At 51.2% G+C, this 20,950-nt stretch overlaps 1 protein-coding gene across 1 annotated transcript in view; it reads right to left on the bottom strand.

The window, feature by feature from the left end:
- The window catches only part of PFKP (phosphofructokinase, platelet), a 217,303-nt gene that overhangs the window by 168,663 nt on the left and 27,690 nt on the right, over positions 1 to 20,950 (bottom strand). The window contains exons 3-14 of the mRNA XM_060005247.1: positions 17,517 to 17,594; positions 14,517 to 14,706; positions 13,103 to 13,268; positions 12,042 to 12,086; positions 11,747 to 11,855; positions 7,982 to 8,077; positions 6,591 to 6,683; positions 5,853 to 5,978; positions 4,264 to 4,328; positions 3,692 to 3,761; positions 3,258 to 3,404; positions 961 to 1,031 (exon numbers count right to left, since the gene is read on the bottom strand). Coding sequence (XP_059861230.1) covers positions 961 to 1,031; positions 3,258 to 3,404; positions 3,692 to 3,761; positions 4,264 to 4,328; positions 5,853 to 5,978; positions 6,591 to 6,683; positions 7,982 to 8,077; positions 11,747 to 11,855; positions 12,042 to 12,086; positions 13,103 to 13,268; positions 14,517 to 14,706; positions 17,517 to 17,594 — 1,256 coding nt within the window. The remainder of the gene's footprint in view (positions 1 to 960; positions 1,032 to 3,257; positions 3,405 to 3,691; positions 3,762 to 4,263; positions 4,329 to 5,852; positions 5,979 to 6,590; positions 6,684 to 7,981; positions 8,078 to 11,746; positions 11,856 to 12,041; positions 12,087 to 13,102; positions 13,269 to 14,516; positions 14,707 to 17,516; positions 17,595 to 20,950) is intronic.

Below are 20,950 nucleotides of genomic sequence, written 5' to 3' on the forward strand. Positions count from 1 at the left end.
TCATGATGTCGACTACAGGGTCCCTCCCAGCGTCCGAGCATCGTGAGAATACGCTGCCAGCTGGCCCCTCCAGCCACCCCAGAGCAGCCCCGGGGTGGGGCTCGTGAAGCCGACTGTGCTGAGGCATTACAGTTGGTCGGAAGGGGCCTAGGAGGCAGCCGATAGGGACCTGGCTCCTAACTGGAGCTCTGCTGTCAGAACACCATCCCCCGAGGGCGCTGGGGGGTGACGGGACCAAAAGAGCTTTGGAGAACTAGGCCAGCTCCACAGATTCCTGGGTGACGCGGGCACCCAGCTTCACAGCAGGACAGAGGTTGGGACGACTCCCCTGGACAACAAACAGGCTGACACTCATATGGAGTGCAACACTCGTTAGGCTTAAGTACCAACTACTTCCTTTCCTCATTAAAATGTGCCACTTAATGATGGCTGCACCCTGAGATCAGAGAAGAAACAGCTTCGTATTAAATCAGTGCCTCGGGAACACACCCCATCCCCAGCTGTGCCCGAGAACAGAAGCGGCTGCACTTCAGAAACGTGTGGTTCTGTGTGGAGCCCCCCAGGTCCTCCCTCCGGCTGTGGGGACCTGGCGGCTCAGGCCTGCAGTCCCCACGACACTGAGCCAACATCAATCCTGTCTACACAGCAAGGTCACCGCAGCTCAGACATCCCTGTCTGCATCACCTCAAGCGAGATGAGGGGTTTCTACCACCACTGGGTTCTTCCAATCAATGGAAACAAGGAATTATCAGAGGAAGCCATTCCCAGGTCCCCTGCTTTATCTCTTTTTCAGGCCACATCTCATCAACTCCCCATAACACAACCCAGGTCCCTCCCGGACCGGAGCCAGGACGTGAACCAATTCCTCCTGGGTTCCTTTACGGGAACTTAAAGCAGCAGCATCTGCACCAGCTGCTCCCCGCAAGAACATTCAGGTCAGAATCAAGACAGGAGAATTACCGTTTTGTCCCAAGAATGGAGCCGCCTTGGCCGGTCCAGCCGCCGACATCTGCCCAGCCAAATTCCTTTACCTAATGTGCAAACAGAAAGAAACAGCTGTAGCGAAAAAGAAAAAGGAATTAGAGAACTTTAAAAACAGCTCAGATGTCTGCACCTCTGACAGGCTTTGTGTCTGTAAGGATTTGAGAAATGTTAGGAAACGGCTTTCATTTCAAGGCTGAATGAGCTGCAGCCTGAACCAGATTCTAAGGCTCAACAATTAGGAACACGGACAGGCAAAGCCCCCCGCATGTAGGAAGGACCCTGCATCTTATTCCCCGCCATGCCTATCAGAGGCATGCTTTAGTTAGCCAAATCCCACCATTGCGAAGTAAAAGAAAAATTAATATTACAGTTTTCTTAATCAAACTAAGATTAAAAAAATGCTTCTTAAAAATTGAGAACCACCTACGAGCACCAATAAATGCCCACTAGGTGTTTGCACAACACCCCACAGCCATAACAGCAAAACGCTTTCCCTTCCCCCCCACACACACACTCGGGGCGGCCACAGTTTGGAATATCACCGGCCTCCAAACACGCATCTTCGCCCAGGTCTCCTGAAGACCCTGCACAGGGTGCCACCTGCTCACTGGGCACCTCCCACTCCATCCAAGTCCCAGCGCCTCTCAGATCTCCCATGTCCATCAGTTGCAACTCATTCCTGCCTCCTTTCTTCACACCTGTGCATACTTAGTACTAGAGCAAATCTTATTGGCCAGGCCTTCAAAATGCACCCAGACCATGGAAGACTTCCCATGGACTCTGCCATCACCAGATTGGACCAAGCCGCCCGCATCCTGCCTGGGCTATTGCAGATAGTCCCCCAAGTACTCTCCTGCTTCCCTACTCCTGCCTCTTACGGAAACCTGTCAGAATGCACCACACCCCTGCTCCAAACCCTCCTGTCTTTTCAAAGCAAAGGCCAGACCCCTTAGGATCACCTACAAACCATCCGGCCCTCTCCTCCTTTTCCCTCACCCTCTTCCTCCATCCCCCTCGCAGTCACGTGAGCCCCTCCCGTCCCACCCCTCAACAGCTCAGGGCCTTTGCACCGCCCGCCCTGCCTGGGACCAAGATCCGGTGTCCCCGAGGGCACTTGCTCAGCCCTTCACACGTTGGTCTGGGGTCACCTCCCAGCATCACTGGCTGGAGGGCCTCAGTGAAGATGCCCATGGCACTCCAACCTCCTCCCCTGCGTTTTTTTAGCCCCAGTCACGTTCTGATATGCTGGAGAGTTCACTCCACTGATTTTTACCTCTGTCATCTCCCTCCCTGAGATGCAGGGAGTCTTGTCTGCGTTCTTCACCAATTTGGTTCCACAGCCTAAGAACTCAGTAAGTAGCTGCTGAGTCACTGGGTGAATAAACACAGCCGCCCCCTTATCTGCAGGGAGTATGTTCCAAGACCCCCAGCGATGCTGGAACCCTACATATCCACCTTTCCCTATACATACACGCCTAGGATAAAATTTAATTTATAAACAGGCGCAGTAAGAGAATATCCAAATTGCCAGCATCACCCGTCTTGCACTTTGGGGACATTATTAAGTAAAGTAAGGATCACCTGAACTTAAGCACTGCCATACCATGAGGGCTGATCTGATCACCAAGTGATTAACGGGCAGATACCCTGGACGAGAGGATGATTCATGTCCCGGGAGGACAGAGCTGACAGTTAGAGATTTCATCACGCTACTCACAACGACACGTAATTTAAAACTTACAGACTGTCTATTCTGGAATTTTCCATTTAATATTCCTGGACCACAGGTAACAAACCGCAGAACTGAAACCTCGGATGAGAGGGAACCAGGAAACACCCGGCTAAGAGCGTAGCGTCTGTAGCCTCCCCACGTGTTTAGCACCCTGCATCCTATGACCTTGGTCTTGTGAATTAAGTCTCGGTGCCCCAGCTTTCTCATTAGGAAAATGGGGTAATATCTTAGATTTTTGAGAGATTTAAATGGGTTAACACAGTAAGTAAATCGCGGAGGAGCAGTAAGTGTATTCAGTAAGCACTCAAGCAGCTAATCTCTTCCCTAGGTTTTTATCGGAGCGGGTGCTCAGCGCGCTGGCCTTGTGCATCACCCACGGCATCCCACGCACACCCCACTGCAGCCTCGTGCGCACGTGCTCCGCTTTCCACCTAATGCCCGGGTCCTCGGACCCCAGAGAGGCCCTCCCTACCACCTTTGAGAAATCCGGAATCTGCCTTCTCAGCAAGGACCTCCCTCGCCAGGCGCCCCCGGGACTCACCTGGCCTTTGGCGAAGCCCTCAAAGCCGTCGTACACAGCGAACACCTTGTGTCCGTCGGAGATGCCCACGCGCACGGCCGCGCGCACGGCTGCATTCATGCCGGCGGCAGGCGCACCCACGTTCACGATGCCCACATTGCAGTTGCTCTGTAAGTCGGAAGGGGGGCGTGTGGGTGTGTGCGGGTCGCAGCAGATACGGCTCGCACCGCTGCACCCTGGAGCCGGAGCGTATGGGCTGAGCGCGGGGCCCAGGTGCCGGAACTGAAAAGCCTAATCGCCCAGGTGGGAGGGGGCAGGAGGAAAGGGTCGGCGGGGCGCGGTGTGGTCTCCTGGGAGCCAAGACCCGAACTGGCCAGGGCAGAAGGACACCCAGGCCAGAGCAGGACCCAGGCATTGCCGGAGGCGGGGACGTGGCGCAGCGCAGCGTCTCCTACCTTACGGATCTGGGAGTCTGGCAGCTTGATGGCGAGCCGCTTGTAGGTGTTCAGGTTGTTCTCAAAGCTCCTAGAAGAAAAGGACGGTGTCAGACCAAAGGTTAGAATGTAGACGGAGCAGTATGGGCTCATCTGGGGAGAAGGGGCCTCAGAGGACGCTTGTGCCGGAGGCAGATGGCCTGCAGGTGCCAGCTTTGTGTTCGGGCTCGCAGGGAAGGCAGCCTCAGGTGTTCCCAGTGACTGGAATGGATGTCCTATAAGGGGCTGAGGGGCATGGGGCGTTTAGGATGCAGCAAGTTTCTTTCCCCAAATGCTAGCAGCCACACGCCACTCTCTATCCTAATTTCATCAGCTTCTAAACAACCCCACCCCCACTCCCCCAAAAAAATAAATTTCTCTGTAATTAGTCACCCGGGCCATTGACCTTTAGGAACAGTGCCTTGACTGCATACTGTCTTAATTTCTGACTTCTTATGTTGATACAGAACAAGCACCGCCTGGAGGTACATTCTAACAGCAGGCCTGACGAACAAAGGCTCCCAGTAAAACAGGTTTTTTCCCGGAAGACCCACCTTCCTCGGAGTTGCACAGCGTCCTTAAATCTCCCCTCATCCATCGCCTTTTGTACTTCCTGGGTCTTTAAGGAATTAACGAAAGGAAGAAAGAACATGTCAAGACGGTGCATCCTCAGATCCAGGCTAGGGACCTGGAACCAGCTTGGTCCTTGCATCCGGGTCCCTTCACGTCCAACCTTGTAGCCAGCAGCCTGGGGTCAGCGAGCCTGCACTGCCTGGCTATGGGGGGGAAGCCTAGGCCGCCCACCCAGGCTGCTTCGTAGAAAAGGACGAGGTGGGACCACCGGCCTTGCCAGAGTAAGCGAGGCCTGAAATCTTAGGGATTCCGGCCCATGAGAGCGAGGCCAGAAGGAAGCCGATCTCCCAGGCCAGGCTCTGAAAAATCCCCGTTTGACGCTGGTGAGGAAAGAACGAACAGAACCACCCCTGTCCCCGGGGAGCGGAGGACGCAGGTGACGCTGTGGCAGGGGCGGGGGGCCGACTGTCCCGGGGAACAGAGCGCTTTGGGACCAGCACCGCCCCCCCACCTCCACCATCTTCAACCTCAGGATCCCAGGCAAGTCATCCATCACTCTGAGCTTCAGTTTCCTCCTCTGTGTGGTGAGAAAAATGCCCCTACTTCCACTGTCATTGTGGTGGTCAACGCTGCCAGGCCCTTAGGAAGACACCTCGCAAGCAGTGGTCAGTGAGGGGTTGGCTGTGGCCTTGTGAACAGTCTGGCTGAGACGTATGGTCGTTCAAGGACAAGCTAGTGGTACCTACTGGCTGTCTGTCTCAAAACGGACAGAGACACACTGGACAGAAGAAATGTGCTCACAATAAGCTGCTGCTCATCATTCCATATTCTGTTCTTTTGAGCCACAGCCTCAGAGTCCACACACGTGCACACACCCTCATACACACATGCACACACATGCACACACACGCACAGACTTCCTCTACTGCCATCGGCTTTTGGAAAGTATGTTTCTGAGGGGTTACTTTCAACAAGTCCTGTGACTTAATTACCTAATTACCTCTCTGTACATGTTATAAAATACATACACCTCAGAGCCACTGGGAAGACCAAATAAAATGAGAGTCGTGAATAGACTTTGCAAAATAAAAAACAGTAACAATTCCTAACGCAACTCCACGGCCGCTGCAGCTACTGGACGGTCAACTGGAAAACCATCCCCTGCTTCCGTGCAGCCACTGGCCTGCGCTCCACACCCAGAGGAGGTGGCGCACATTGGGGTCCCCCGAGTCGGCCATCCCTGTCACATCACAGGTGTGAGGGCCTCGGGGATGGGAGGGCAGGAGCAGCTGATCCTGGAGAGGCTGGATGGTGCCCTCCCCACCCCGAGAATCTCCCCGCGGTCCCTGCAGAGCCGTCTCCGGCCTCTCTGACCTGCCCACAGGAAGCGCCCGGGCACCCCGAGGACACCCCCTCCCGACAGACTAGACTCGCGGAGGGGGCCCGCGTGCTCGGTGTCATGGGCCCGGGGAGGGGGCCCTGGGTCCTGGGGAAGGCCGTCCGCCTGTGCTGGGGGAGGTACCCGCCCCCGGTCCGCCCTGTGCTGGGCAGGGCCCAGCCCCGCACTCACCATCTGCACGCATTCCATCAGTGGCAGCCGCACTGCCTGGTTCCCGCTCAGCGACACCACGCAGGCCGGGGTCTCGGGGGTGGCCTGGAGGAGGGCGACCACGGCCTCCACCCCCATGCGGCTGGCCTGGTAATGACATCACGATGGTTGGAGCTGGCCCCGGGCCGACCCGGAGACCAGCCCGGCGCCCACAGAGGCTCCCCTCGTTCAGACAGGACCAGCCCTGTTCTCAGCTCCTCCGTCCTCAAGGCCCCCTTGCTTCTCCTGCACCGAGTCCCCGTTAGTTACTCAGAGCCCTTCCCGCTTACTTCTAACCACCTCCAACAACGAGATCAACTCCGCTAGGAACTGGCGCGCTGGGGGGCGGGGTGGTCAGAGGCGTGCGGAGCAGGAAACCGAGAATTGGACTCTGGGTCTCTGTGGTCCCTGGGTCCATTTCTAGAAACCTGCCCGTGGACACCCCCTTTCCACCTTCTGGGTTTGTCCCCCACATTTGGCAGGGTCTCTCAGTGTCTGGGTCACCAGGGGCCTAGGAACCCCCCTCGGTTAGCAGGTCTCCCTATGAGACTACGGGCCGTAGCACCCTAGGGACAAGCCAGCCGGCGCTGTGGGCAGAGATGCCCTTTACCGATGGCTCTACTCAAGATCACCCAGTCTTCGTAGCAGACTGGTCCCTTTGCAATCCCAGAGGTGTTCCTTTCCTTGTGACGATGCCTGACCATTTCCAGCCTCACTTACCAAAATCCTGTCAAAGGCTGAAGGCGTCCCACCTCTCTGCACGTGTCCAAGGATGGTCACCCGAGTGTCATAACCCAGCTGTGTGACCACGAGCTGAGGGGAAACACAGGACATGGCTGGGCACATCAGCTTGTTCTAGGGCTGGGGGCTGGGAGCAGGGGAAGGTCTCTCTCCCCTTCCTACACATCTATGTTGAAGAATGTTCTAGTTTCTAAATTTCACTTCCTGAAAGAATGTTTAACGGCTTGCTGAAATTAATATTTTTTAAAGAATACTTTTATCATCAAATAAAACCTCTGTGCTCCTACCTCGCAAGTGAACATAAGTAACACAATTTTAAAAAAAACACTGTTTCTATAGCTTGTATTTCAAGCATATACTTTGTAAAAATCTAAACATTTCCCTGAAATCACCTTGAATTTGTAAGGTTGTATTTGAAAAGCATGACACAGTAAAATCAAAGCGTCCCCTCAGTCCAGGGCCCAGGTGAACCCAGCCAGTGGCCGGGACAGGCTACCTGCCTTGACTGGCCCTCATTTACTTTATAAAAATGATGGGGCTGGGTCACAGGAATTCCATGGTCCCTTTTGGCTCTAATATTCCACAATCCAATCTCAACTTCAGTTAAGTGGGAAGGAATATCTTTGCCCTGACTGTATTGATTACTTCTGTAAATACTGGCAGATGACTTTCACAGATATTTTGATAATCAGGTGAAAAGCTGGTCAGGGAATACGTAAAAGGCATCAGAGAAACCAACTTGCAAAGCCAAGGTGATGATGTCCTTTGCCCTGATGGGCGGCTTCCACCAGAACCTGAGTCTGTCTCCCCAGCACTGTGTCCAGAACCTGCCCAGTTACCTGGGCAACCGGGGAGCACAGCAGATCCCTCCTGGGCCAGACAAGCCAGCACCCGCCAACCAAGCCCAACAGGACTCGGGCAACAGGATTGCGGGGTCAGCCTCCATGCAGGGTGGAGGAGCAGTGACTAAGGCCAGCCGAGCGGCTTTCTCTGTGAATAAGGCCATGCTCAGCTGATGCTCCGGTGGGAGACGGAACTCTGCTGACCTCCTAGCTCCTGGGCAGCCGCCACCCAGAGCTGGAACCTTCTAACCCCACCCGATTGCATTTCCTCTGTCTCTGTCGGGGGAGCCCGGGGCCTCTGGGAATATTCCCAACAGTATTCCAGAGGCAGGGGCTCACCAGAAGCCAGGAGCTGTATGATTCTGATGCCAATAAAGTTATGAGTCATTACGAAAATATTTTTAATGAACAAGAAGAACAAAAAAACTTTCAATAATAGCGCATGGTTCCAGACTCCCGCCCTGCCCGGGGTGTCTAAATCTCCCGTTTCTAGACAGGCTCGGGGGGTGAGAAGCCTGAGACACTCACCTCCTTGATTTGCTCAGAGGTGATGGCTTTGTTTTGGGTGTCAATGGCTCCTTCGGCCACAATGATGATGTTCAGTCTTTTTTTCCGGGCACGGTTCTAAGGAAACAAAAGATGAAATCCTCAAATGCCTAAACCATTCTTAACGACACAACAGGGGCCTCTGCCCCACCTGAACTGGCCTCTCTCCAGGGAGAAATGGTCACCTGATTTCATAGGTGGTTCTTAAGGACACAGGCAGGTCAAGGTAAGCAGGTGGGACAGGACTGCAGACACAGAAGCTGCTGTGACATCACCACAGGCAGAGGCCGGCCCCCGCTGCCTTTGACCCCGACCCCCGGACGGTGATGAGCTCCGAGGCTGGGCTCTCCGGGGAGGGGGCTCTCTACTGCAAACCAGGCCCAAGAACTCCCCCGGAAGGCAGAGCTTCCTGCCACCTCACCTCAAGGAGGTTTGCACATAAGACCATACAGTTACAGAAATAATGGGGAATAAAAATCAGTGCTTAGGGCTTCCCTGGTGGCGCAGTGGTTAAGAATCTGCCTGCCAATGCAGGGGACACGGGTTCGAGCCCTGGTCTGGGAAGATCCCACACGCCGCGGAGCAACTAAGCCTGTGAGCCACAACTACTGAGCCTGCGCGTCTGGAGCCTGTGCTCCATAACGGGAGAGGCCGTGACAGTGAGAGGCCCGCGCACCGTGATGAAGAGTGGCCTCCACTCACCGCAACTGGAGAAAGCCCTCCCACAGAAACAAAGACCCAACACAGCCAAAAATAAATAAATACATTTATTTAAAAAACAAAAAATCAGTGCTTAAAAACTGATTTTCGCCTTTGTGATGGGCAGCGCCAGCCCCAGGCCTGGGCAGGAGGGGCACAGAGGGGAATGTGGGCTCAGGCGGGGTCGGAGCCGCCCTGCAGGAACAGCCAGGCTGGCAGCATCCAACACTGGGGTCCGCAGTGCTCCCAGGCTCACGGCCAGCATCCTGTGATGCCCCAAATCACTCTCAGTGAGTCTGTTCTCCCTCAAGTCCCCAGTCAAGGACCCTCCTCTGGGGGGTGTGAGCTGTGTGGGGCAGTGAGCCCAGAGTGGGCAGCACCTGAGAATGTCAGCCAAGAGGGCTCGGCCCGTCCTGCATCACAAACACACATGCTGTCTTGTTGGTTTATGATAGATGTTAAATTTGCTACACTTTTTTTTTTATTGGCCACACCGCGTGGCATGCAGGATCTTAGTTCCCCAACCAGGGATCAAACCAGTGCCCCCTGCAGTGAAAGGTCTAGTGAAACCACTAGACCACCAGGAAAGTCCCAAAATGTGCTACACTTTGAAGAACTTATTAATCAGAGTACTTTCTAAAAGGTATAAAGATACGACAACAAGAATGATTATTTTAGCATCACTTGAAAGAGCAAAAATGGAAGTAATGACTGGTCCACAAATATGGAATTGGCCAAACAGCCATATTTCATCCATACAATACAATATTCCAAAGTGGCTAAAAAAAAATAATGGGGTCGGGGTCATCCCTGGTGGTGCAGTGGTTAAGAATCCGCCTGCCGATGCAGGGGACATGGGTTCAAGCCCTGGTCCAGGAAGTTCCCACATGCCGCGGAGCAACTAAGCCCGTGCGCCACAACTACTGAGCCTGCACTCTAGAGCCCGCGAGCCACAACTACTGAAGCCCATGAGCTACAACTACTGAAGCCCGCACGCCTAGAGCCCACGCTCCGCAACAAGAGAAGCCACCGCAATGAGAAGCCCGCACACCGCAATGAAGAGTAGCCCCTGCTCGCTGCAACTAGAGAAAGCCCCGGCACAGCAACGAAGACCCAACGCAGCCAAAGATAAATAAACTTATAAAAAAATAAAAAAATAATGGGGTCACCTATCCACTCAGGTGGGAAGACAGCCAGCTTGTCTGTGTAGTTCATTCACTGCCTCCTGGTCCCCGACCCGGATGGAGTCACTCATTCACTGAATCCTCACAAAATCTTTAAGGAGCAGCAGCATGACCCTGAGTTACAGCTGAGGAACTTAGGACATGAAGGGGAGGTCGTCTGACCAAACATCATTTGCTCCATGGTTGGCAGAGCCAGGATCCAGCCCTGGGACTTCTGATACCCCCGAGTCCTTTCCAACTTTATACCGAAATGCCCATGACTGGGGGATGCTCTGGGGCTTGCTTCCTGGGCCAATTATCTGGTAAGGTGTTTAGAGAAACTCTCACAGTGCTACACTGATAACCAATAAAAATTAATGACAGGCACTACAATATCGAGTGTTTCCACCCAAGTGAGCTTAAGCCATTAGTCCTAACTCTGCCAACGCTTAAGGGGGAATCCCAACACGTCCTAGCTGACAGGGCACTTTACAATGTCCGAAACTCAAGGAGGTTTGCAGATCAGACCACACAGTTACAGAAATAATGGAGAAACCTAAAAATCAGCCCCACGGCCTCACTGCTGATCTTCTGACCAGCCAGGCGCTTCCTCACAGCCAGGGTGCTTCCGGCTCTCTAAGGGCATTAGACCCTGGCCTGTGTAGTGTCACTGTCAACGAGGGCAGGGACTCGGGAGGAGAAGGGACAGATGCAGGGACAGGCACGTCCCTCAAGTAATGCCCCATGGAATGGCAATTAAGTGGATGTCCTCAGCACCACGATGAAGGGCCTGCCTAACAGGAGGGCCAGTGCTTGGCTCCTGCAACCAGCCACGTACCTTCCCACACCAGCTGGCCGGCACAGCATGCCGCCCAGGTCCCCAGGTCAGAACCAAGAGATAATGAACTCGTTTGTTACTTCAATGGCCATAGTCATCCCTGGGACGTGCCCCTGGCCTGCTGCAGCCTAGAGCTCCAGCCTCAAAAGGGTGCATGATTCTTCCTAGTAAAAGGACAGCTTTACCAACAGTTTCTTACGGAGGTTCTGGGTCAGCAAAGCTTATTTGATTTGTTGCTGGAATTCCTTTCTTGGAACCCATCACTTTGAAGGCAATGGCCATATCTTATGAAACGTGGGTCCTGGCTATATGCAATGTTTACGTGTTTGCTGAATGCAACGATAATTAACCTCTGCCATATGTTTACTTTACTGCCTATGGAACAGCGATAAGATGGTTATGAAAATAAGAGAAGGGAAATTCAATACGCATTGGGATTTCTGTCCCGAGTGCTAACCGTTGTTTTCTACGAGGCCTCGCATGCCTTAGTTAGAAGCCTTAACTAGAGGAAATCTGCCCGGCACTGATAATCCACGGGGTGAAACACAAGCCCAACCCGCAGACAGAAGGAAGGAAAAGCCTGGCTCAGAGGAGACAGCAGGCCAACCCACAGCAAGGCCAGCATGGTGGGGACCCCACGGCGGAAGGAGCTGTCACCACGTGTGCCACACGGCAAGATGGGGGATTTGGATGGAGTCAACACACAGGTCTCCTGTCCCTGTTACGTGGGGTCAGGGAGGCAGCATGTTCCCCAGACCCTGGACTCTCACATCACCTCCTCTGTTTACAGTTGTAGCTGCTGCTTTGCACGAGAAACACAAAAGCTTCAACTGTTTTCCCTCGAATCACTCTTTGCAACAGTGGGAGGTGGATGGACGCGTGAGGGGTCGAAGCCCCCAGCAACCAGCCTGAAGCCACTTTGAGCAGAAAGCTGTCACCTGTCTAAAACTCCATCCAAACCGAACATGCTAACAGCCACCGCAAATCACGGCCGGGGCAGCGCAACCAGAATCGTTGGCAGTTAAGAGAGGCGAAACGTGGGTTTACCTCTGAGAGTTTGATGCACATGTTTTCCTGCCAACCTTCTTCTGGTGGAGATTCTGGAAGGAACACCCAGTCGGCCCCACAGGCCAACGCACTCACCAGGGCCAGGTACCTGCACGGAGACAGCAATGACCTCGTGGGGCTGCTCAGGGCACCCTGAGCTCAGGGCCGGCCCCGGCAGACAGGACGCCGTTGGCTCCTTGGGAACACTTCCTGGCACCTTCGTGCTAGGGTGCAGGGCCCCGCAGGGACTGTGCTATCGGTCCTCTCCATCCCCGTCACATCCGCACGTACGTACCCGCAGTGCCTCCCCATGACTTCCAGGACGAAGGTCCTCTGGTGGCTGGAAAAGAGATAAAGGAAACATCCACTTAGCACAACCGGGAAAGCAAACAGAAACGCCTGCTTTGTGTTTCCAGCAGGTACCTGAGCTGCCCCGCAAATGACCCACTTTCTACACAAGCAAATGCTATTGTGAGTGTGTTTCAAGCTCTTTCCAGCAAAGGGGCTGCAGCAGCGAGAAGCACCTCCCCGTTGTGTTTTACAGCAGGTGTGCTTGTGCCAGACACGCTCATGCTACCAGGACACGTGTGTGCTCTTCCCAAGACAACGGCTCTGCTGGGCAGCGTCAGCTGCTTCTCGGGCCACAACCGTGGGCTGGAGACCGCCCGCAGCAAGGCAGGACACGACAGTCACAGAGTCAGGTCCACACCCGGGGACCACAGCCTTTCCACAAACGGGAAACTAACCGCCACCAGTGACCCTGGGAACCCGAAGGGGACATGGTTTGCCGCCGGTCGCAGTTCCACTGGGCGTGGCCCTGAGACAGTGGCAAGTGCCTCATCCACGAAATGGAGGCACGTGTTCCATTTCCTCTCTCACGTGGCTTTCGTGAAAGTGCTTCGGAAACCCAAGGGCTCCACAGAAGGCATTATAGTAAAGGTTCTGCCATGAGTCCACAGCACGGGGACAGAAGGTCTCTGCCTCATCTACATGCTGGGAAACCCACAGGTGAGAAGCGGAACAGGTGGGATGCTCGCCCAGCTCTGATGACAGCTGTGCAAACTCGGGGCTTTACTTTCTGTGATTCCTGCAGGAGAGCTTTGGGTGGGACTTTATGTACTGCTTTGTCTTTTTCTTTTTTCTAAATTCTCTCCAATGAACACTTTTTTCTTTTACAATTGGGAAGCAGTGACTTTTGAAAATTGAAAATAAAAAGTAAACCAATACAAAATTGTTTCTAATATCAAGTGACAAGGCTTGTGGAACCTTCCAGAGCAGGCACTGAGGTCTCCGCAGCCCATGTCTCAAGCCCAGGGCCGCCTGCCCGCCCACCCACCGGGTCCCCATGGCCACCACCTCTGGGCAGTCGTCATGATGGCGTCCACCACCTCGATGATGCGGTGCAGGGCAGAGTCCGTGCCGATGGTCATGTCGGTGCCGCAGAAGTCGTTGTCGATGGAGCCCACCATCCCCACCACGTTGAGGTACCCGTGCTTCTGCACCTCCTCCGTGTTGATCTTGCCTGTGGAGGGACAAGCCGCATGCCCAGGATGACACGGGGAGGGGGGAATGCACGCTTCGACATGGGTTTCCTACCCACTGCATCAGATCCGTACACGACCTGATCCTGCATACTGACGGAGAGAAAAGCCACACAAAGGTGGAGCTGGGGACAAGATAGGAGCAGTCATTTGACACCCAGACAAGAACACCGACCCAGGCGTAAAAATTAAAGGAAGGAAGGATCGCACGCTGCAATCGGTGGATACAATGACTTTTGTCTGGCAACGGCCTTGGAAAACGGCCTGGCTCCTAATAAGACACGTCACCACCCCAGATCTAAGTCTGAAAGAACATTGTACAACTGGTATATTGACTCCTTACAGGCCCATGGGGGCTAATTAGTTGGTAGAGATCTACTTAGCGCTCTCAGGAAAGACCACCGGGGATGGTAGAGCTGCTTAAATGGGACCAGAAAGGTCAAGGTCAAGGTCAAGGGGGAGGCAGCTATCCCTCTCCTGAGTTACCACCCCAGGCGCCTTACACCAGAGCACGGTGCAGAGACATCGTTAGGTCCTTTGCTGCTGGCGTCTGACAGCCCCTCTCCATTCCCCAAACAGATGTCACAGAACTTGGGGTCATCGCTTTAGCGCAAGTTTACACTTTTCATAAGGTTGCTATTAGTTCAATTTGCTTCCACTGGCCATATTTTAAAGTGGAATTTTGTAACAACATGTTTAAAAGACAAAAACCACAGAATATATAGGTTTCTTGAAAATCCCTTCCTATGATAAAGGACCATCCAGCAGCAGGTCGTTACCATCTAAATTTAAGTCTTGTAACAACTGATAGAAAGACCCCAGGGGAGCTGGGGGGGGCAGCCATGGGCGTCTGAGGACAGGTGTGAGCCAGAGCCACACACATGGCTGTTTGGCTTCGCCTCGAGCCTCTGGCCCTCCTCTGTAAAGTGGGGATCGATACAAACCCTCTCAGATGGTCGTCACGAGCAGTGCACAAAACCGCCTATGTCAAAAGTGGAGCCATGCCTGGCACGTAGGATGGCGGAATGAACGTTATTCTTATTACCATTACTGTCATCATTTGAGGCACGAATATAAGTACTGAGGTGGCGACTGTAAGATCTGCATCGCCACCAGCAGCAAATACCTCTGGGACAGTTAAGCAGGCAGAATGTATGAACTCAAAGCTCTCTGAGGGGATGGGGAGACAGAGCCCTACGAGAGTAATGTGCGTGGAGACAGAGACACACCCTCCCGGGCCAGCTCCTCCAGCAGCCCACTCCACTCCTTCCGGAAGATATTGGCCCCGGTGAGACTCCCGTCCCCGCCGATCACACACAGGTTGGTGATGCCCAGCTGAAGCAAGTTATGAGCAGCCTTCAAGCGGCCTTCCCGAGAACGGAAGTCCTTGCAACGGGCGCTGCCAATAATGGTCCCTCCCTGGAAAAGAAAGAAAACCGTGTTTATCTGTTTCCTCCCATCTGGACAGCAAGATGGACAGATTGGTGCATGTGAGTGCTGATGTAAAACCACAGGACTTTCAAGGCGTAGGTTTCCTTCCTTTTCATCTTTTGAATCGATCAACTGTGAAAGTTTAGAGTTTTCCCATTTTTAGCTCTACCCCAGAATTCAATGGCTAAAGACGCTGCATCATTCCCAAGGGAAACAGAGTCGGGGACAGAAACAAGGATGAACGGCAGCCATCAGCTAAATGCATGGAGCTGAAGAGTCTGCAAGGTAACAACAGCTGTCCCGTGGGGAAGCTGCTCCAGCACAGGGAGGGCTGGACCCCGCACACTCTCTGAGCCTAAGACGGGCCCAAGGCCGGTCAACAGCCACAGCCAGAGAAGCACTGTGTCCAGCGGCCCCAGGTAATAAGACTCCCCTTCTGTTAGTCAGGGCTCCCCACGAGTGCCAGCAAAGTAGAAATCTGTGAGCCAAAGGGATTTATTTTTGCATGAGATCTGCCCCACCCCTCCCTGCCCACACCCCTTTTTCAAGCTTAAATCTTAGCTGGATTATCCAAACTTCCGGGAGAGAGACATCATGATTTTTCATACTTTGTTTTTCAAAAGCAAAGGATCCCTAGTTGTATATAGAAAAATTCAGGATGCCTTTACACAAACCCTGCACACACTGATAAAACTTCAGTTTGTGCATGCCCTTCCAAGTGCACGCCTGCTTCATAAAGCAAGGTGCCCATCAGCAGAAGTGATCCTGGGTTAATGATGACGGTCAGTGGGACAGGGGTGACGTCAGGACCTGGCACAGCACCGGGAAGCCTGGGTAGAAGGTGCAGGGTGCAGAGCAAAGATAAGCCAGTCCTCTGGACTTTGATTTGACCAAGAGCGATTAGAGGGTCACATAATTTCTATCAACGGGAAGTCAGCAACCCATAAACATTGAGGAGATAACATGGACAGGGCCCCAGGAATGAAACCCAGGACCGAGTGGCTTGCAAAGAAGTGGATACCAGTCTCTCTCTCTCTGTCTCTCACACTCACTCTCACACACACACACACACACACACACACACACACACACCCCCCAACCATACTTGTATTTCGTATCTTTCTTCACAATCACCATAGTAGAGGGGAAATGCTCTCCTCACACGTGGGTTTCCTGTCTGGAATTCAGATGACAATGTCCTGACTTTTTGCAAATATTACTCTACCTAAGTATCCATGGTTGTCCAACCTCCAACCTTCAGCCTCTTCTTAGGAGTAGTAGAGCAAAAAGCCTCAAGTGCAGACTTAAGAGTCTGTGACGGCATTTCAACTCACACCCCACTAGCATCCGCCCCCGCCCCCCCAGCTTTACTGAGATGCAATTGACATACAACATTTGTAAGTTTAAGGTGCACACTGTGATGATTTGATACATGTATATATTGTGAAATGATGACCACCGTAAGATTAGTTAATACCTCTATCAATCCACATAGCTACCTTTCTGGGGTGAGAACCTTCGAATATATAATACAGGATGGTTATATTTTTAAAGGTATAGAACATGATAACTCAATATTGGTGCACATTGTGAAATGATCACCATGATCAAACTAATTAACACCTCCATCACCTCATCTGGTTACCTCTGTGTGTGTGTGTGTGTGTGTGTGTGTGTGTGTGTGTGTGGTGAGAACATTAGTCTCTTAGCAACTTGCAAGTATATAATACGGTAGTGTTAACTACCGTCACCACGCTGTACATTAGATCCGGAAGCTTGTGTCCTTTGACCAGCACTTCTGCAACCCCCTCAGTCCCTGGCAACCACCATTCTACTCTGTTTCTCTTGAGTTTGCCTTGTTTAGATCCATGTATCAGTGAGATCATGCAGGGTTTGTCTCTCTGTGTCTGGCTTGTTTCATGTAACATAATGTCCTCAATCTTGTCCTACATTGCTGGACTTCCTCTTTAACGGCCAAATAATATTCCGTTTATATCTATATACCATATTTTTTCATCCCTTCTTCTGTTGCACTAGCACCTTCAGAGGGAATGGGACCGATCTCTTTTCTTTCAATTAAAAAAATACTCAACATGAGTCACACATGAATACATACATTTCAAAAGATCAAATCGCAAGAGCTTTTCATGAAATCCATTCCTTCCATGTAATCTCTTTATTTCTCAACTGACTTGGAGTCTTCACTAAGCTACATTGTTCCAGGAATTTATTACGCATGAAATATTCAGGCAAGAGGTTCCTTTAAGTTCCACGTGAGCAACTGTTTCGCCTGAAGTGATTACTTCATCCTTGTGCACACCAAGGAAATCAGCCCTGTCTGGGTCAGGGCAGAACAGGGATGCTGTGTTCCCACTAAATCCACAGCCCCTGGAGGCTGCCAGTCGGGATCTCTCCCATGCTTTGTCACACTGATGCCAAATGACTCCCAAAACCCAACAGGCAAGGAGATTTGCCGCTAAACACACAGCACCAACAAACCAAAACTGCCTCAACGTTAATCTGCTCTAAAAAGATACCAGATCTCCCCCTTCAAGTGCCACTAGCCATCCCATGTAACTTTTTCTTGCAAGGATAATTCCTTAGTGTGCATGACGTAGAGCTTCTTAAAAAATTTAATTAAATGGCAAATTAAGAATGTTATCTTTCCATGCGAGTAGATAAGAATGATGCCAGGCAGCACTTTAATCTGTTGTAGGTATTACTGGAGCATAAGCACAAGAGGTTTCAAACCGAAGAGTTACTCAGAGAGAGAAGCAGGATGGAAGCTCAGCACATACCACTTGCAGGATGCTGGAGACACTTTCCCAGTCGGCTTCCACAATGTTGCTGCCACCATCCACCATGCCCTGGTAACCCTGGGGGAGGGAAGGAACATCTTTTTAAGACTGGGTTCAACTGTGTTGAGACATTAACTGATCCATGAGTTACGTAAAATGGAAACTCCGATGACAATGAATCCAAATTCCTAAGAGCCCCATGGTGAGAGAACACAGCGTAACACTAGTGCTCCTTCCAAGCCCTACATTGTGGGAAAGCCTCTTCAGTTTCAACTCCGACACTGGGAATTTCCACCCAGACTCATCCAGAGTAGCACAGGGAGTCAGATAGTTTGCCTGGTGTCTACTGGCTCCTGAGAGATTGAAAAGGGACGTATTTACCCTGACACTGTTGGTGACTCAACACAGACTCACGGAGAGCAGTGGTGTCAATCGCACCGCGTACAGGAAAGCATCTGCCGGGTAATCCGCGACTCTCCACACACGTGAAATAGGGTCTAAAAGCACAGCTGGATGTCACCCCATTCTCATCTGCCTTACCTTCCAACTAGTGCCAGTTTACTACACTGAGGGGAGACCCTGAGTAAATCTGGACGACGATGCACATTTGACCAAAGACAATTACAACTCTAAATGCATCTCATTCTCCTCACAGATTGTCCAAGATCAAGAAGGATCCTGCGCTACAGCTAAGACTTGGCACGGCCAAATAAATACTTTTTTTTTTTTAAAAAAAAAAAAGGAATGACAGTAATGTTCATTTGCATCTCTATCTATGTGACTCACCTTCCAGGGCATTTACCCCTGAAAAGGAATAGGCATTAGCCATTTAGAAAAGTTTATCATAATAGATTATTGTTGTGGATTCCTATCTCCTGCCTAGTGAAAGTCAAGAGGGAAGGAAAAAAAGGAATATAGATTTTTAAAAATAAAACAGCCCATGGAGTATGGAGCAAAAATTAATCAACAGTGCAGCCACCTTTATGGGTGATCAATTTGCATATTTATAGGTGTAAAATTTCCAACAAAATATAATACATATTATATATGATATATGACATTATAATTCTTATGTATAACACTATGTTATAAAACCTAACACTAGATTATAGACATTTATTATTTATATATTTCATATATAATATACACATATTATATATCATAAACTTTTGTAAATGAACCTGCTCTCAGCTTCTCCCTTTTCTATTTGATTCCATGCTCGTTCCCTTTCCTAGCTGTCACATATTAACACAAGACTATACACACATGCACATATGTATTTATATATTGATACATTATATATAATAAATATCAGTCATTATATACTGTATAATTATATTACACACATTATATTAATTACAATACAATACATATAATATCAATATTGTATAGAAATACATCTATACCCATGTGTGTGTGTACAGTCTAGTGCTACACACGTGACAGACGCTCCCTCGGCCTCAGGATGGGCTGGGACAGGGACTCCCACAGCCTGGCCTTCACGGAGAAGCAGTGGAACTTCCTCCAGACACACCTCGGTCCAACTCTAAGATCGCTTTTATCTTTCTGTCCCCATCTCCCTTCTTTCTGGAAACCGTAGACGGTGTACATTTTTAGCCTGTTCCATTTAAAGTACTGAGCCTGGTATGGCTGTTACCATGGAGGGCAAGGGTGACAAGCGTGAGTGTGATGTGATCCAGCACCCCCATCCCCCCGAGAGGGAGCACTTATCAGAGGTGTTGTTTAAGTTGCATCCCGGCATGTAAGCTACCTGGGACAGGCTGGCCCGCAGACCACCCTGCCGCTCCAGGAGTGGGAGCAAAACAAGATCCTCTCCTCTTCTAAGTGGCCCCCAGGGAGCTTCTTTCCACAGAATATTAAAAATAGGTAGACAGACAGATGATAGGCAGCTAGACAGTGGCGGACAGATAACCGACAGTAGGTGACAGGTGACTTGGATCAGAGATACTGGCAGAGGATAGACAGGAGAGAGAGGTAGAATGTGGCTTTAGGGCTGCCCTTTCAACAACCTCTCCCTCCTCCAGACTCCCAGGCCTCTGGTGGGAATGACGCTCACCCTGCGTGCACAGGGCAACTGAACAAACCACAGTCAGTGGACGTTCGTTTCCAAGATGCCTGGGAGGCAGGGAAGGAGAAGGCGAGCAGCCCCGGGACCTGGGGCCAAGTTTCAGACCTTCGGCTGCTGTGCTGACATGCACCCTGCAGGGAGGGGTGATGTTTAATCATCCAAACCCAAGTGCTTCTGAGAATGAGAGGAAACTTGACGGTAATTCAGTCCGAACAGCTGGCACAAAACCAGACCGACTCTGGCAGAGCAGGATGGGGAACTGGGCTGACCCGAAGGCCTTGACAAAACAGATAGTGAAAATCTTCTAATGCCTTCACACTGATAGCCACCGGGGAGATTTCTGCACACTCAGCCCTAGGTAAATAAAGAGACTAGGGAACCCGTCCCCTAGTTTCCTACAAGGATGCTTACAAGGATGACGTCGACATAGCTACAGGGTCAGGGACTGCCGTGGGGCCGTGTCAGCCGTGCAGGTGACAGCAGCAACTTTTAGATGATTCCAGCAGCACCTGCTTCTTAGCCAAGCACCGGGACGGTTAGCTGCTTAATACCTGCCCTATGGGGAATGGAAACATTTCCTTTCCCTTATTTCTGAGAATTTAAATACGGATCTAATAAAAAACATCTGCAAATCCCTTTGCTCCTACAGTGAGAACATGGCAAACCGTTCTCCAGACCGGAAGCTTATTCTGAGAAGTAAAATGTTCTCCAGAAAGAATCTGCTTATTTTGTGTAGCCTAAATACATACAATAAAGAAAGTGACTAAGAAAGTGGATGATTTTGCGAGTGCTGCACTCAAAGCAGCTCTCTATTGTGCCCATGGGCTGGGTCATAGGAAATGACTCACTCACTGTAGTTTGTGAAGTTGTTAGGCCCATGGAACATCTGAATAACAACTACCAACTACAGTTTTAAGTTGTCTTTTGCTAACACAGAAGATGTTACTAAGTGAGGGAGACTAGTTTCACACAAATGTACCATGATTTACAAATTCAGAGGAGGTTTTGCAAGTCTCCTTAGAAGGTTGAACACTCACTGTGACACAGCCAGAGCCCAAAATACTTTCTCAAATTCTGTTCTAGGATCCGCCTTCCGAGCCAGTTCTACGATTCACACAAGAAAGGCAAAACCGTAAAACACTGGAAGCCACGCTTAGCTTTGGACCAAAAGTAACACTGTCTCGTTGGTCCTGGTTCATAAGGGGACCCCAGGAGACCCTCGGCTGGTTGTATCAAGTCCAGTGCTGATCTGTCTAAGAACATGCCAGAGGCTCTGAAAACATCTTGACTTCTTGTCTGGGATTGTTTTGAGCAAAACAGGCACAGTCTCTCAAAGGATTATGTA

Source organism: Delphinus delphis, chromosome 2 (assembly GCF_949987515.2).
Source record: "Delphinus delphis chromosome 2, mDelDel1.2, whole genome shotgun sequence".
Taxonomy (NCBI): Eukaryota; Metazoa; Chordata; class Mammalia; order Artiodactyla; family Delphinidae; genus Delphinus; species Delphinus delphis.